General features: G+C 36.1%; 1 protein-coding gene across 3 annotated transcripts in view; it reads left to right on the plus strand.

Moving 5' to 3' along the window:
• sptbn1 (spectrin, beta, non-erythrocytic 1) overlaps nt 1–17,444 on the plus strand; it is a 139,024-nt gene that overhangs the window by 34,370 nt on the left and 87,210 nt on the right. Inside the window, exon 2 of one of the 3 annotated variants that reach the window (XM_077229794.1) lies at nt 4,530–4,742. In XM_077229794.1, the coding sequence (XP_077085909.1) occupies nt 4,598–4,742 (145 nt within the window). In that variant the 5' untranslated portion in view covers nt 4,530–4,597. Of the gene's footprint in view, nt 1–4,529; nt 4,743–14,562; nt 15,067–17,444 lie in introns of those variants that run through there. The other 2 variants (XM_077229795.1, XM_077229796.1) reach the window with 2 other exon arrangements.

Below are 17,444 nucleotides of genomic sequence, written 5' to 3' on the forward strand. Positions count from 1 at the left end.
CGTGCGTGCGTGCGTGCGTGCGTGCGTGCGTGCGTGCGTGCGTGCGTGCGTGCGTGCGTGCGTGCGTGCGTGCGTGCGTGCGTGTGTGTGTATACCATGTCACTAATCGATTAGCATGTACAAATACCATTGTATTTATTTGGTTTTACTGTGGTATATCTCAAAAACTTACAGTAGCATCATGTGTAAAGGAAAAAATGTAGATACTGTTCTATATGGTGTATTTCCATGGTGTATATGCTAAAACCACAGTACTTTTATTTTGTAAGATGAACTGTTTATATCAATGTAAAGTTGCAAAGACAGGTTGCGTAGGCTTTTGTGTTGTGTTTAATACAGTAAAGTCAGAGAGGACGGTAATGCCGATGACAGACGCTCGCTTCACTTACTGTATCTGAGAGATGCTGGGAAATCAATACTCTGAGCCAGACAAACCCATCAGTCCAGCTGACATATTGACATGAGAACGTCTCCCGCTGTCTTTACCGGCTTTACTTCACTGCGTTTACTTCAGATACACAAGTTTGGGTCAATCCTTAAATACAATGTGCATTTAGAAGTTGATTTTAACTGTGTGTCAATGTGTGTTTTGTATAAATGTATATTATATAGTTCCATGCCATAAAAAAACATATTATGGAAAAACACTATGGTGTCATTAATATGGTGTATGAATACAATTAATATACAGGTGAAACTCGAAAAATTAGAATATCATGCAAAAGTTCATGTATTTCAGTAATTCAAATTAAAAGGTGAAATTAAAAACTAATATATTTAGGGTATATAACTATTGCATATGCATGATTATAGTTTTCAGAGGGCCGACATTTCTGTATTTAAAATCCTTTTTTTATTGATTTCATGTAATATTCTAATTTTTCTGAGATTTTGAATTTGGGTTTTTCATAAGCTGTACGCCATAATCATCAAAATTATAACTTTTGCACGATATTCTAATTTTTCGAGTTTCACCTGTACTTGGACATGTACACTTTAAATGCACATGTACCTAGTATTCTTTGAAGTACCTTATATAGATTTTATAGCACATCTATACTAATATAAAATAGAAATACCATGTTGTGGACATTACCATTATGTCATTCTTTATAATTTAAAAGCCTATTTAAATGCAGTAATTAAAGGAAAATACTATGATATTTTGGATATGGTACCAATTGTTGTTTAAATGCCATGGTACATAAATCAGTATCAAAGTACTATAGTATTACCACTATCACAACACTTTCATAAGAGCTATGTTAATGTGATACATATTATTTTGAATACATTTGAATGGCAAACACCATTATTGTTTTTTGGGAGGCGATAGCTTGATAAAAGTCCTCATTTCACACAATGGAGGAAAAATAGATGCATGTTGTAAATAGATCTATAGCTCAATTTTATTACTATTAGTTACAGCACCAAATAAACATGAATGAACATCAGAAGGAATGTTGAAACATACACAACATCTTATTGACGTGTGTCATGTTGGCTATAAGAAGTTGTTCATTTTAACCTTTAATAATAATAATAATAATAATACCAGGTTTCCTTTTATGTTCACAGCATTAGTTGAGAGATTGTCCTTCCTGATATTTAGCCAAATGAATCGATATTGAATCAAGATTTGAATCGAATCGCAAGCTTATGAATCGAATCACACACCCATCCATTATCTCACTTCAAGCTACACTCAAAAAATAGTCTTATATATCTTTCTATGGCAGAAACTGTAGGCCTAAGAGTCGTATGCTAGTATTCAGCATTTGCCCTTGATTTCTGTGTCATCTTGTTCTTTGTTTGACGTTCTGCTCGAGTAGCTACTCAATCCGAACCCGAATCTCTCGGCTCTCCAGAAGCCCGTCCCAGCGGCACAGTTATATTTAGCCGACTGCAACTAGCAGTTTCTGGGACACGGGTGTTACTCGCACTACAGAAATGCCCTGGAAACTCTCCGTTTGTTTGAGAAACGCTCCATGCATACAAGAGCCGCTGTGAGATTTTAGCGGCGCGCGGGTTTAGTGTGGGAGGTGTTTAAGAAGAGCATCTCACAGGAGAACGACCGCATGCAAACCAAGCCTGATGCTATATAAGAAAGAGAACGTTTTCATGTGAAAAGCATTGGATTTCAGGGTGTTTCTGTGCTGTTTGGCGCACTTGTTGTGCATCATAACCCCCCTGATCTTTTAGGGCCACTCGGTTTTTGTTGTTGTTGTTTTTTTACTTTTTTTTTTATTATTGTAGCATAACAGAACAATAACAACATATATATATATATAGAGAGAGGATCACAATGTATTCAACTATTATCTATTAGATTCAGAATAGCATCAAAGGAAACAATAGAAAAAAATTATAAAGGGGATAACTTACAAAAAAATTACAAAAAAAAGAATTAAATAAATCTGTTTTGCTTTTTTATTTTTTGCATCTTTTAGGGCCTCAATGTAACGCTTAAGTTCAATTTTAAATAATGTAATGTTAGGTGTATTACTAGTAAATTTCTGTTTGTCTATAAGGTATATTTCCATTACATAATTATTAAGTTAATCACCAAATTTTGCTCTCAACTCTTATTTTTATATAACAAAAATATCTTTACCAGATAGTCAAATCCTTAGATTTGTGAATTTAAATATTCAATATCAATCCAAAAACAATTGGGTAAATACATATTCAAAGAATAAATGTTTTATTGATTCTTCTTCTAAGTTACAGAAGACGCATTTATTCTCCATGTCTCTAAAAAATCTTGAGACTACTTGGGTAAATCAAATGAATAACCTAATATGTAACTTCTTAAACTTTATTGGTGAGACAGTATTTACTTGGTAAACTCCAGACATCTTTCCTTATAATCTTATTATACATTGAGCTTTCAAAAGGTTTAATAATGTAATAATGTAGTTCTACATCATTTTTTAATCTTTAATTTTTATTTATTTGTGTAATTCCCTCTTCTTTCCTTTTCTTTTGTTTAAATGCTTTAGTTGAACATTTATACACTATGGTACAACAAAATTAGAGCATCACAATAGTTAAGAATGACTCCAATAGAAAGAGTAAAGAACAAAACAAAAACATGAACGACGAGTAAAAACAGACAGTCACCTTAAAGAAAAGGAAAGAAGAGGGAATTATACAAATAAATAAAAATGAAAGAAAATGTAAAGTAAAAAAAAAACATGTTCTGAGAGCTTTCTTGTTGGGCGAGAGTGAAATTGTAAGTAAATAATGTTTTATCTCTAGTAAGAATATTTCAAAAATAGGTTTACAATTTGAATAATTACATTTATGAATATAAAATCTACATAGAAAGAGAAATAGATTTATTATAAAGCAGGCATCCGCTCCAAAAAAATACCCGGAAAATTTGGGATTCATTGAAAAACTTGTGTTATCGTAGTTCTGGCAGTGGCCTGTGCGTTATCTCGAATGGTTGTGCTGGTCCGGGGATTCTGGGTAAGTTATTACGGGTGGGCAGATCTCAGGGTTGTCCAATAGGTGGCAGTCTGTCCTTAAAGCACACAGATGTGCATCAGAGTCAGGGTGGTGGATGATGGAGAGAGAGGAGGGGTTGATGGGAAATAAATAAGTGCTGTCTCTTTGCAAAGGTCAGCAGAGCCGATGAACAATTAAAGTCTCATTCAGAGTCAGACACACTTTCCCAGAGTCACTGGTAACAAACAACACACTTGAAGACACAGTTGTTTTACTTGAGTGTATATTGCAGGATGTGATGCATGTTTTAACTAAAGTCAACACTCTAAAAATGCTGGGTTGTTTCAACCCATGTTTGGGTCACATATGGACAAACGCAACCATTGGTTTAAATTTTTAAATTACATTTTTTAACACAACAGTTGGGTTTGTCCATATTTGACACAAACATGGGTTGAAACAACACAGTATTTTTTAGACTGAACTTGAAGTCAATATTTGATTTACTTTCATGATACACTTTCCGTGTCTTATTGCGATCTTTATTTATTTTTTTATCAGTGCACGTTTTTTCAAAGTAAAATACAAAATAAAAATAAAACTGAAAAAATCTGTATAGTTAAAACATTTTTTTTAATCATCTTAATCATTAAATGTGATATTTTGTCCCTCCTTATTTCCTTTCCTTTTTCTGATTAAATATCTAAAAAATTTGTGTGTATATATATATATATATATATATATACATCTTTTTATTAGATTATGAACCAGAAAAAATAGCAAAAAATTCTAACATATTAATGACAATATGTATTATTTTATTCATATATACACACATATATACTGTATATATATAAATGCTGCAGATGTAAAATGGGTTGCAAATGTTTCTCGTTAACTAATTGAATATTTTCATTTGATTCTTAGTTCAGTTTAACCTCTTTATTACAGAATCCAGCTGATATTCTGCTATAATCAGTGGAGCAAATATGATTAAAAAAGAGTAAAGGTTCATTGGTTGTCTGTCCGTGATGTATCCTAAATATAATGACCTCTGACCCCTCTGTCTCTTTCAGCAGGGCTTCAGAGGAAGCCGCCCATGAGGAAGTGTGAACGGTGAAAAGCCGAAAGGTCAGAGGTCAGGATGACGACAGTAGCCGCAGAATTCGAGCACATGGAAATCCAGCAACAATACCCGGACAGCGTGAACAACCGCTGGGAGGACGAATGGGACAATGAGAACAGCTCGGCCCGGTTATTCGAGCGCTCTCGCATCAAGGCTCTAGCCGGTGAGTGGGAATCACAAACCTACACTGGAAAACATTATCGGGATTTTAACAGTAAAATACCGTAACAATGCTACAACTGTTAATTGGTTAACAGAAAGTTTCGGTACTATATAGGGTGAATAACTGTGATAGATCTAACCGTACATTACAGTAAAATACCGTTTTTGGAAGTGAAAATTTACAGTGGAATTCCCACAATTCCCTGCGTGACACTTCACATTTGATGTATTTTTGTTGAAATAACTGTTTCTTCATAGTTTCTCTTAGTTTTTTCTAATCAGTTATGTACATTAGGGTTTTATGTTACATTTAATGTTGTTAAATTAATGTTTATTGCATTTTTAAAGTATAATTTGTGACCATGATGGTATTGTTTAGTGAATGACACTGTGCAGCTTCTATATATTACTATATATAAAGCTGTCTGTTATGAGCTTTGATTCATCATGTGACTCTCATCATCACTGTGATTGGTGACTGTCAGTGTATTACAATGGAAAATTAGTAACAATAATAATAACTTTATCTATAACTTTATATTTATTTATATAGCGCCTTTAAAGCAGCTTCTCAAGGCGCTTTACATAATAGAAAAAACAAATGAAAATACAACACACACAGAAGAAAAAAGAAAAAAAAGTCATGATTTTTTTAAATGAGATTTAAAAATACGTAAAATCTGTGTATCTCTGATATTTGGAGGGAGTGCATTCCAGTGCCTATATAGCACTTGATATAGTACTTCAATAGGTTGGTAAATTAACATTATATCAGATAATGAAATACGTTTTTTTACTGTAAATTTAAGTTAAGTCTGTAAAACCTAAAATTGCTACCGTATTTTTTACAGTATATTTCTGGCAACCACAGCTGCCAGTTATTTTACCGTAAATTAAACTGTTTTTACCGTATAGTGTCCATCGGTGATGATGTTAAACAGACCAACATGACCTTGTTTCAGAGCTTGACTGAGAGGAACAATAAGAGAGGTTATCAAGTGTTTTTTGTCAGCTATTCTGTGTTTTCGGGTTTGAATAGCTCGATAATGTGACGCCCACTCGCTCGCACATGCCATGCAGTGATTTTGTGCGTAGGAGATCTGTGGCAGAAAGAAAGTGGGCGTAAGTTCACACTTTATCTGCTCTTTCTGAAGCTCCCACACCATTTCAGATTCACAGCGAAACCCTCGAGCCCACAGAACAACGTACGGGAAACTGTACCTTACATAAAATCAATATGGAGATTGACGATGATTTATTCATGAGTTGAGTTCCTATAGAAACAATATACCTGTGTTGAACTAAATGCTTTTTTGTAGGGTACTTAGACACTCTGTAGAGCATTTGATGAATAATAATCCTAAATGGATTTTTTCTGGAAAAAGTCTGAAATTGCCATTAGTCAATAGATGCTTATTTTGTCATAAAAGTTCATTAAAACACTGAAATTGTAAGTGCATGATAAAGCATCGGCTGCTTTGTTCCTTGCTTCCATCATGACATGTAGACATATATGTAAAAATATTAGTTTGGGGTCAGCAAGTCTGAAAGAGTCTCTTCTGCTCAGCAAGGCTGCATTTGTTTGATCAAAATACAGTGAAAATTGTGAAATATTATTGCAATGTAAAACAGCTGTTTTCTATGTGAATATATAGTAAAGTGTAATTTATTCCTGAGATCAAAGCTGAATTTTCAGCACAAGAAACATTTATGATTATTATCAATGTTAAAAAGAGTTTCATTTTTGTGGAAACCGTGATAGATTTATTTTTTCAGGATTTTTTGATGAATAGAAAGTTCAAAAGAACAGCATTTATTTGAAATATAATCTTTTGTAACATTATAAATGTCTTTACTGGGACTTTTGATCAATTGAATGTGTCCTTGCTGAATAAAAGTATTCATTTCTTTACAAAAAAAAAAAAATCCTCACAATTGCAAGTTTATATCTCACAATTCTAAGGGGGGGGGGGGGGGGGGATAGCAAGATTTAAACTTGGAAATGCAAGACAACAAAATGCAAAAAGTCCAGTATAAACTTCCATAATATTTAAAGACTTCCACGTCGTTCCACCTCCTCAACCCCTCCATAACTCTCTCTGTGGGGTTTCGTTATATTTCTTTCTTTATATAATTTATTCTCGTAAGACCGTGGATGACCTTGCATATTTCCCTCTGCTGTTTTCCATCAAGCATCATGCGTTTGCATTGCTGTGTTTACAGAGGTGTGATGTTGTTTATGAGTCGAGAGTTTTCTCATATTCTCTCGGGGTGGTGGAGCTTAAACAGACGCTTCGCTCTCCCTCAGACTCACTTAGAAACTTCAGGGATAAAGAAGATGGAACATAAAACAAAAATATAAAATCTCTTCCTCTCTCTCTTGTTGCCAAAACCCACAAACCATTTCTGGAGTTGTAAAAAGTCCCCAGCATTCCAGTAAAGCATCTAGGTTTCACGTGATTGTGTTTTCCTGCATTCCTGGGCAGCAGAGCATACGCAACCCTTGCTCTCTCCCACTTATTCTGTATCATGGGAGCAGGAATTATGCTCAAGAAAGAGATACACCTATTTTTTTAAATAGGCCATATTATGTTATTTTACAAAGTATTGTTTTTGTGCTCTACTAGAACAGTTTTTCCTGCTTGAATGTTGATTATTTTCCTCATATTCTCCATTGTTGCGGCTCCTCTCTTCCCAGTCTGTCAGTAACGCTCTGTTTACTTCCTGTCTCTATGAAGCCCCTCCTTCTGAAAAGCACACTGTGCTCTGATTGGTCGGCTGGAGCAGTGTGATGTGATTGGTCGAGCGCTTTGAGTGTGTTTGGGAAATGCCCCGCCCCTTTCCATAACCGCCAGTTTAACACACTACTAACTAACTCAACCAGGCCCCGCCCCTTTATTCTGCGTATGAATTATTTAAATGAGGAATATTGTGACGTAGGGATGGGCGATACCACTTATTTGGTTTTCGATACGATACCGATACTTTCAAGGCCAGTATCGTCGATACCGATACCAATACGATACCTCTAAACTGAACATTTAAATTTGAAAATTTCTTAAATTATTGAATTACTAAGATTAAAATGGTTAATGATAGCCACTAAACATTATATTAGAAAGGCATTTTAACATTCAATATGCCTTAATTGGAATTTATTAGATTATATTTTTATTTACACATGGTTAATATGTTTACTTGTAGTGGTAACCATGGAAATCTATAAAATATTATAGGCCTATTTGAACTATGGTCACTGTAATGTTAATATTCATAAGGGACTGCCAGTGGCAGGCTGTTGCACCAATAAAATATAACCTTTTTATTCTGACAGTGTATGATTTATATTAAAATTAGTTACAGAATAGAACATCAGTATGAACTTTTAACATTGAATTTAAAACAATTTAATTGCACAAATTTGCACAAAGCTACAATTTGTTTTCTTGTTAAATAGCTCAAACATATATTTTTCTGTCTTCTGTTAAGCATTGTTTGAATCACTGATCTATCTAATGACAATATGGTTTGAATGCATTGTTGGCAGTGTGTGAACGCTCTCTGTGATTGATTGGTTCTGACTTGCAGCATTTGCGTGTTCAGTTCAGATAAGCAGGGAAGTGGTTCTACTACACAATTATTCACTAACATAGGTTATTCATCCAATTCAATGCATATTGTACACATTAGATTTCTTGTCAAATAAACAAAATCACTGGTAAAAAAAACCAAAAACTGTAGTATCGATATTTTTATTTGAGTATCGATACTTTCGATTCTCGACGTCAGTATCGATATAACGATACTTCGTATCGATCCGCCCATCACTATTGTGACGTGTTCGTTCCCGGAAGAAACTCAAGACTACAATGGAGGCGTTTCAGGGAGTTCAGAAACACTGAGACTAGCCGTGTTTCCATTACAGATTTGCGCAAAACTTTTTGCGATTTTTTTCTAAATGTCGACAAAAATCTATTGCGAAATGAGGCCGTTTCTATTAACCGATGTTATGCGACTAAACTTTCATTTTTTCCTCGCGCGATTATCATTCCAAAAATCATGGCGATAGACTTTGGTAGGTTTATATATATCTCAGCCACTGCACTGGCCATTATTATTAATCGAAGGAGACGTGTGTGTGTTATCCAAGCATTAATGGCCAGGAAAGACTCTTATACTGAGAGCGGCTCATATGAGGAGTTTCTGGGTGTTTCTCCTCATTTCTGCTTCGAGATCTTGATTGTGGCATTTCTGTGAGGTTTAGAATCCAGTATTCCTGTCATTCTTCTGTCTTTTATGAATTTAATAAAGAACTCAGTCTCGTATTCTGTCCAAACACACCGCGTCATCTACGTCAGGTGACTGTAAATGCGCAAAAACTGTTTCCATTGCAGTTTTGTGAAATATCTTTTTTTTTCTTTACTTGTTTAAACTTGTTTACGATAAATGAGAGTTTTTGCGATTTTGACGTGTTTCAATTGTGGTGTATTTTCAATTCGCAATTTCAATTTGCGCAATTTGAAGGGTAATGGAAACGCGGCTAGTGATATAGCAACACGCGAACAGCAACACTAAAGGAAGATGAACATGGAAAAAAGCTAAATATTTACAGTTGCGAAACTTTTGGTGGATCACTGGCATGGAAATTACAAACTAGTGACATCTGTGAGTTTTCATTCTAAACAAGCCATTAAATTTGAGATCAAGAGTTGCAGGAGGAAGTACTGAATATTTTGGCACACATTTTTATTATGACTTTTATTTTGCTTTTGACTTGGGCCAGAATCTACTCAGCAATACTGCAGCCTGTTTTGCATTGGTAAGCAAACCTCATATATTCTTCAGAGGATGTAAAAGTCTCTTTTAAATAGAAGCAGGATTGTGTTTGCTCTCGCTGTGATCTTTGCGGTCTCATCACGCTGTCATGGGCTCGGATGGGAAGTCAGATATCTCACTCCCAGAGGTCTGATCCGTCAGGAATCTCCGGCATTCCTCACTAATGTGGACCAGGTGCTCGAGGAACTGAGGGACATCAACCATCCCAACAGGGGCGTCAGATTGAGGGAAAACACCCCTTTAATTGTGTTATTATTATGCTAAACATGAGCATGTGTGGGATTTATTACAGATTGATTCTGACACTTTGTTTAATTCGGTTGCATTTTGTAAGACGTTTGTGCCTATTTTATTAAACTGCTCAAACTTTTATGATTTGTGTTAACTCAATGATCTCTGCCATTATTATAAGCAGATGGACAGACTGACAGGCGGATGGACAGATCGATAGATAGATAGATTGATTGATTGATGATAGACAGATAGATAGAAAGAGTGATAGAGTGATGGATGATGGATAGATAGATATAGATAGAGATATATAGATTTGATTGATTGATTGATTGATGGTAGAAAGATAGATAGAGTGATAGATGGATGATTGATTGATAGATAGATAGATAGATAGATAGATAGATAGATAGATAGATAGATAGATAGATAGATAGATATAGATAGACACATATTGATTGATTGATTGATTGATTGATGATGGACAGATAGATAGATAGATAGATAGATAGATAGATAGATAGATAGATAGATAGATAGATAGATAGATAGATAGATAGATAGATAGATAGAGTGATAGATGGATAATAGATGGATGATAGATAGAGATAGATAGATAGATAGATAGATAGATAGATAGATAGATAGATAGATAGATAGAGTGATAGATGGATAATAGATGGATGATAGATAGAGATATACAAATAGATAGATAGATTGATTGATCGATGATGGATGATGGACAGATAGATAGAGTGATAGATGGATGAATATCTCTACCTAGATAGAATTAATGCTGTCATCATGAATAATTAATTCCTCTGAGTTGCCTGGTTTCCTACACTTTCACACACACACACACACACACACACACACACACACACACACACACACACACACACACACACACACACACACACACACACACACACACACACACACACACACACTCAGGGTTCAGTCACGTATTGGTTTGTGGGGCAGCGGACTAGTATTCCACCAATGAAACACGAGCATCTAAATTATTGACGGTCGTCGTGAAAAATAAATGATCCGGCTGTGGTTCTCCTCGAGTGACGGCTGCTCGTCTCTAAACTCTTCATCCTCACGCACAAATGATGTCTCGTACTCAGGCGGGTTTTTATCTAGTTCTTAACTTCGTCTCCTAAAATTCCTACAACAACTACAATGAGTCAAGAGTTGACATAAAGTATAGAAAATATGGATGCTAACAGATCATTTGATGAGAAATGTCTGAGTTCATATTGAGATCTCGATGGCCTGGTTTTTATTTTTTAGATCACATTCCTTGTTTGCCTCCAGCCTGATATACCAAGAGAAATATCCATGTTTCCCAGAACAGTTTCATCTCATGTAATTGTGGGATGGAGTTTGAGTTATGGAATGTCCTGGTTTTGCGTGTTTGTATGGTTGTTCATCTGAACAATAAAAGAAAGGAAACCCCCTGTCCTTCCGCTATCCTTCCTTTCCTGAGTTCCTCGGCCAGATGTCTGTAAAATCACCCCACTATAGCTTTACGAAAGCATTAGATCATCAGCATACTTAGAAACACACTGTATCCAGACATTATCCAGACATTATTGGCTTTGCTGAACTCAGCACTTTTGAGTTCAGTGTCGAATAAGAGCAGTTGTGTTGCGTTACAACCGAATCTCTCTGGAATTGTGGGATTGTGAAAGTACATTTTTATAAGATCACAGTGGAGCATCATGTGAAATGTTGCCTTCATTGACTTGCCAAAGGAGCGATTGTCTCAGCGCCAGCAGAAACAAGCAGTTACATACGTTTATCCCTCTGTGAGAGAAAAACAACACATCTGAAATGCATTTGTGGGAAATCTGCGTTCATGCGGCTCAGTGTTCACGGTGAGAGATATCAGCTCTCGTCATATTCATGTAGAAATACTGGTGTTGATTAGGAAAGATCATGTGATATGAATCCATTATTGAGGCCTGTTCCTCTCGTGTGGATTATCTAGACTAGACTGGATCATGTCAGATGCTCCATTTAATGCTGTTCGACAAGGGTTAGGGATTTGACCATTTTATCCATAAATGTACAAATATTTTAGCCATATCTAGAGATTCACATTATAAATAAATATAAATATATATAAATACAAATAAAACATTTGGAAATACAAAAATGTATTAATTCTCAAATACAAAATTTGTATTAATTTTTACATTTTATAAATTAATTGTATAAATTTTTACATTATATATATATAATTTTTTTTACATTTTATTTATATATATATATATATATATATATATATATATATATATATATAAAATGTAAAAAAATTCGGCATTAAATTCAGCATTAAATTTTTTGGGCATTTATTTTTTAAATATTTATCATCATACAGTATATCATTAGATAATATAATATTATAAAATATAATATTATAATTTAATATGCTTTTATCTTTTAAATATAATATTTTAAAATAATTAAAAATTAAATCTATAAAATGTATAAATTATTTTTCCCCTTTATTGGCATCACATTTTTTGGGCTTTTACTGTGAAAATATTTATTATTATGTAATGTTATATAATATCATATAATATGCTTTTATCTTTTAAAAACAATATTTTTATCATTATATTTTTATAAAAATAAATTTACATTTATAAAATGTATAAATGTTTTTTTCCCTTTATTTTGGCGTCGCATTTTTCCGGCTTTTACTGTTAAAATATTTATTAATATATATCTTCAAATAATATAATATAATATGCATATGCTTTAATTTTTAAAAAAATATATTTTTAAAATACTTTTATCTTTGAAACGAATGGGAATGAATGGAAATCCACACACACACACACACACACACACACACACACACACACACACACACACACACACACACACACACACACACACACACACACACACGTTTCCCATCATTTGCTGATATATTCATCCGATTATCTTCAGATTATTCCACTGAAGGTTTGAGTCTTCAGAGTAACAGTGAGTGTGTACACCAGAACCCCAGACTCGTGGGCTGTGTATCGATGGTTTCGGCTATGAGAGTCACACACACTTGTGACAGAGAACAGAAGTGCAGACGGAGGTGAATTAAGCGCGCTGAGGACACGTGGACGTCTTGTGACTTCAAAATGACACAATGACTGTGTCTCTGCACAAATATCCCTCTCACTGCGGGCCCAGATCCACCGCAACACCCTCAGGCCTCGATCCCACGCTAGACACTCTGAGGAAGAATTCAACATTTGTTTCATTTGGAAATACAGGATCATGGGACACATTTGGTCACATTAGCTTATCTCATGGTTCCTTGAGGATGCTGTCTTGTGGAAAGAGACGCTACTTCACTGATTATTTTTTTAAATACCATGGCGTACTGTGTAAATAATAGTATATTAGCATTCATTCAATATGCTTATCTATATATATACTGTATATATCACATCACTCTACTATGGTAAAGCCTAATACTTTTTAATGGAGAGCAGAACATTTTACATTTTTATTTTTCGGTAGCACTTTATTTTTACAGCCCTGTTCTATAATAACTACATATTATGTACTTATTATAGTAATTACAGTATCTGGGTAATAACTAGGTACTAACCCTGAACTTAACCTTAACCAATGTAGTTATATTAACTTATATTATTAACCAGTACTTTTAAGTATGTGCACGTATTGTTAAATAAAGTGCAACTTATTTTTCCAATAAAAATGTTAATAGAAATTGGGATTATAAATGTTGCCTGAAATAAGCTAAAGTACTAAAATTACTAAAACTAAAACTGAAATAAAAAGAGGATAAAAAACTAATAAAAAGGACAAAAACACATTAAATTAATAAAACATAAACAAACATTAGCCTGTCATTCATGGTTTTATTCTAAATGTCAATGAGCAAATTTTGCTGGAATTCTAAAGAAAAGAGAATTTTTCTTCAGTAAGCAAAAACAAATGCTTGATTTGTTGCAGGAACACTGTTGCTGACAGAAAACAAACCAGCATTTTATTGCTTGATTTATAACATTTCATGCAGCGTTTCATATCAGCGCTCCACTCTCATAAAAACACTCCTTAGGTGCCTGTAAATATCCCATGATCCTTTTCTTTCTCAGTGTGGTTTTTAATTCACCGTTGAGGGCCTTTGCATAATCCTGCTTTTTTATCATGTTTAAGACCCGTAACGAAAAGCAGACGTGAGCGTTTGCCATCATCACAGTTTGTCTGTGTGTCCTGGATCTTTACAACTCCTGACGTAGCCGTGTGAGTGAGATTCCTGAGTGGGAATTACAGCAGATGTTTGTTTTACAGCGGAGTGCAATTCAATAGGCAAACTTTGAGATGTAGTTCAAAGTCTGCATTCATGGCAGAGTCTCTCCTCACCTTGCAAACAGATGGACGGCGGGGGTGTGTGTGTGTGTGTGTGGGGGGGGGGCACAAGAGGAGGAGCCCAATGGAATTTCAGGCAAACGGAATTTTAAGCAAACGGAATTTTAGGCAAATGGAATTTTAGGCAGGATGCAAGTTAGTCCAACATTCCAAAAACGCCATTCCGCATTTCTTATGCGACTTTGCTTGTGTTGCATGACTTTTAAATAACAATGCATGGAAATGAGCTTACTTCCTGCTCACTCTCCTCCCCCATCTTACCCGGAGACTTGGTACGGCCCGTCTTCTCCTCCTCCTCCTCTTTCATTGTAATGAGGTGGTGACATCATGTGCAAACACACTGGCTGGTGAAATTACAACCCTTTTGCCCTCCTCTTCTGCTCCGTTAAAGGAGTCTCTCAGAAACCCTTCCATTGACTCCTGCAGATTCAGAGCAGGTCGAGGAGTGTGTGGGCAAGCCATCCTCTGAGTCTGAGTGTGTGACCGGAGGAGGGGCGTTTGTGTGCTGGAGTTTTTGGGGGGGAGACGCTTCTTTTGAATGGGAAGACGAACAAGCATGCATGTGTCCTTCAGGGCAAACCTCTTGCTCTTTGGATATCTTTGATTTTAAAGAGGAGCAGAAATAAGCCTCTTGGAGCTTTTCGTCTTCTTTTCCCGCTGTTGTTCCTTCTCATTCCGTGGTTTTCTGGGAGGAATCTGGAAATAGTTTCCCTCTCGGTCAGGGATCATGGATTTGGAGTGGGAGTCCGGGGCCCCCGAGGGCTTTTACCAGGAGCCGAGCTTCCCCGCGCAAATGCCCTTCAACTACAACCAGCTCGAGGGGCGTTTCAAGCAGCTGCAAGGTAAGATGCGCCCCGGATGTGGGAATGCATTGTTTACAGGCGTTGCTACGCTGAGCACCGTTATAATGCCGATCCACGGGTTTCCTTCAGCACTGCATCTGTGTTTTTAGGAGATGCATAGAATATGCATAGAATGCATGGGTTTACAGATACATAGAGAGCAGGGGTTTGTGTTTTACCCTCCCTGTAATCCTCACTGAATTGGGAGCTGCAGACTGGATTAGAGCAAAGGATTTTTTTGCATGCTTTTCATGCAAACATGCAACTTCTATGCTTAACCTCCCTTCCCCAAAATCACCGGGATCCGAGTCAATTGGGGGGCTGAATGGCCCGTCATAGACAACAATGGAAAACCCGGGAAGGTGGGAGTGGTTGTTTTGTTCTGCTGACTATCACACTGATAGTGGCATTTTTCTTAAAGCCGCGGCTTCATATGCATTTGAATCGCGAGTGCTAATGAGTCCAGCGGTTTAAGGTTTTTTTAGAATAAGATGCATGTGACGCCTTTGTTGTTACTCATTGTTCACTCTCAGAAAAAATGGTACAAAAGCTGTCACTGGGATTGTGCCCTTCTAATATTTACTATTTAGCTACTAATATGTGCACTTTTAGTACCAATATGTGCCTTTGAGGATCTAATAAGCACTCTTTAGGTACAAATGTGCATCTTTTAATAAGGTGCCGCCCCAGTGACAGCTTTTGTACCTTGAGAGTGTTTAAATAGTTTGACAAAGCGGTTGTATTGTACCGTGTATGACCGTATTGGACACTGTAGACTTGTATTGCATTCACCAACCTGGTTTTGCAGCTCGAGAAATTGTGTGTTAGTCGCATCTTTTCTAATTGTGGGTAAATCAATAGATGTACACTAGGCATTCGGCACTTCACACACTCAGCGATTTCACACGTTTACGCCATTGCTTTCGTTTGCCTTTTCTGTAGTGCAGATGTCTTCCCAGAGCTCTGGTTTTGAGACTCAATGCATGCTATTACACATCGCTTTTAATAACCAAAAGGAAGCATTTTAAGAGTCATGAATGCAGGATGAGATTGCACAAGTTTGTTTAGTATGAAACGAGTTATTGCTCTGTTATCAGTAAAGAAGTAAACGTTGATGAATCACGGCTCAGTTTGAGGTCATGCTGGTGAAGTGGGATGAGGATAGATACTCTGAATAGACTGAAAATGCAGTCTACATCTACATTACATTCATGCATTTAGCAGATGATTTAGCTCTGATTAACCCTGTACTTCTTTCAAGTAGTTTAATGATGAAAACTTGCTGTCACCACCCAAATACTTTAAAATTCTTCATGCATAATTCAAAATTTTAGTTTTTCTACTTCAAAATTTCCAGTTTAATTCAATGGATTACTTGCCTTTTCTAAACGAGTGAATTTTTTTTAAATGTCAAACTCATTGTGGATTTAAATGATTAATCTGCAGTGTTATTGGGTTAAAATGCACCCTCAGTTTATGCTTGTGTACTGATAGCACATATTAGATTGTATTTGCTTTCATACTGACATGTAGCATCTTGTTCCTCAGATCTGATGGTTTGATATTAAGATTGTTGCAACCACGCCAAAGCCAAGAAGTTTTATTATGCATCTTAAAAATCAATGCAAACTACTGTATACACAAGAGCATTCTTCAAACTCTCATGACAGAAGAGATTATAGCCAAGATAAATGACAGATTCTTGGATTTCTAGTGCTATTGTGGACGAACTTCAATAGTTTAAACGCATGATCCTGGCAGCGTCTGTCCACAGATAGTTTACTAAGACTGCGTCCAGCTGATGTTGGACCTCGATAGGCCAGTTTAGTCCTGAAGCAGATCTTCTGTCGTCCGTGTGTTTCGCTGCCAAGCCGTCTGGTCTCCTCAATGACCCTCTGTTGGGCTGTTGGCAGAGATACGCCACTGAAAGCGAGAGTGGGATGTCTGAATGGTCCGGGAGGATTGGGTCAGTGTGAGGATGTGTGATTCACTCCGTTCCCTGTCATGATGAAGCGACCCTGATGTGAACCTCTCAGTTGGACTGAGACACGAGACACTAGATTCGAGCGGTCGGAAGCAGTGAAGGGAAACCATGAGAACAGCAGCTCAGCTGGGCGTTTCAAGCCGTGAAGCACTGAAGCCGTTCCTGCATTCAACACTCACTCATGCTCATTGTGTGACACCCTCAAAAATAAAGGTTACAATTAGAATCACGTTTCACAAAGAACATTTCATTCGAAAACTAGTTTTGGCCAGTTATTCTATAGTGTTATTTATATTCTGTCATATTTTGAGTTAGCCTTTGTGCTTTTCAGAGATGGAAAGTAACGAATTACATTTACTCGCGTTATGTAATTAAGTCGTTTTTTGTGTACTTC

The sequence above is a fragment of the Siphateles boraxobius genome, unplaced genomic scaffold (assembly GCF_051911475.1).
Source record: "Siphateles boraxobius isolate OS27281-9 unplaced genomic scaffold, OSU_SipBor_1 135, whole genome shotgun sequence".
Lineage (NCBI taxonomy): Eukaryota > Metazoa > Chordata > Actinopteri > Cypriniformes > Leuciscidae > Siphateles > Siphateles boraxobius.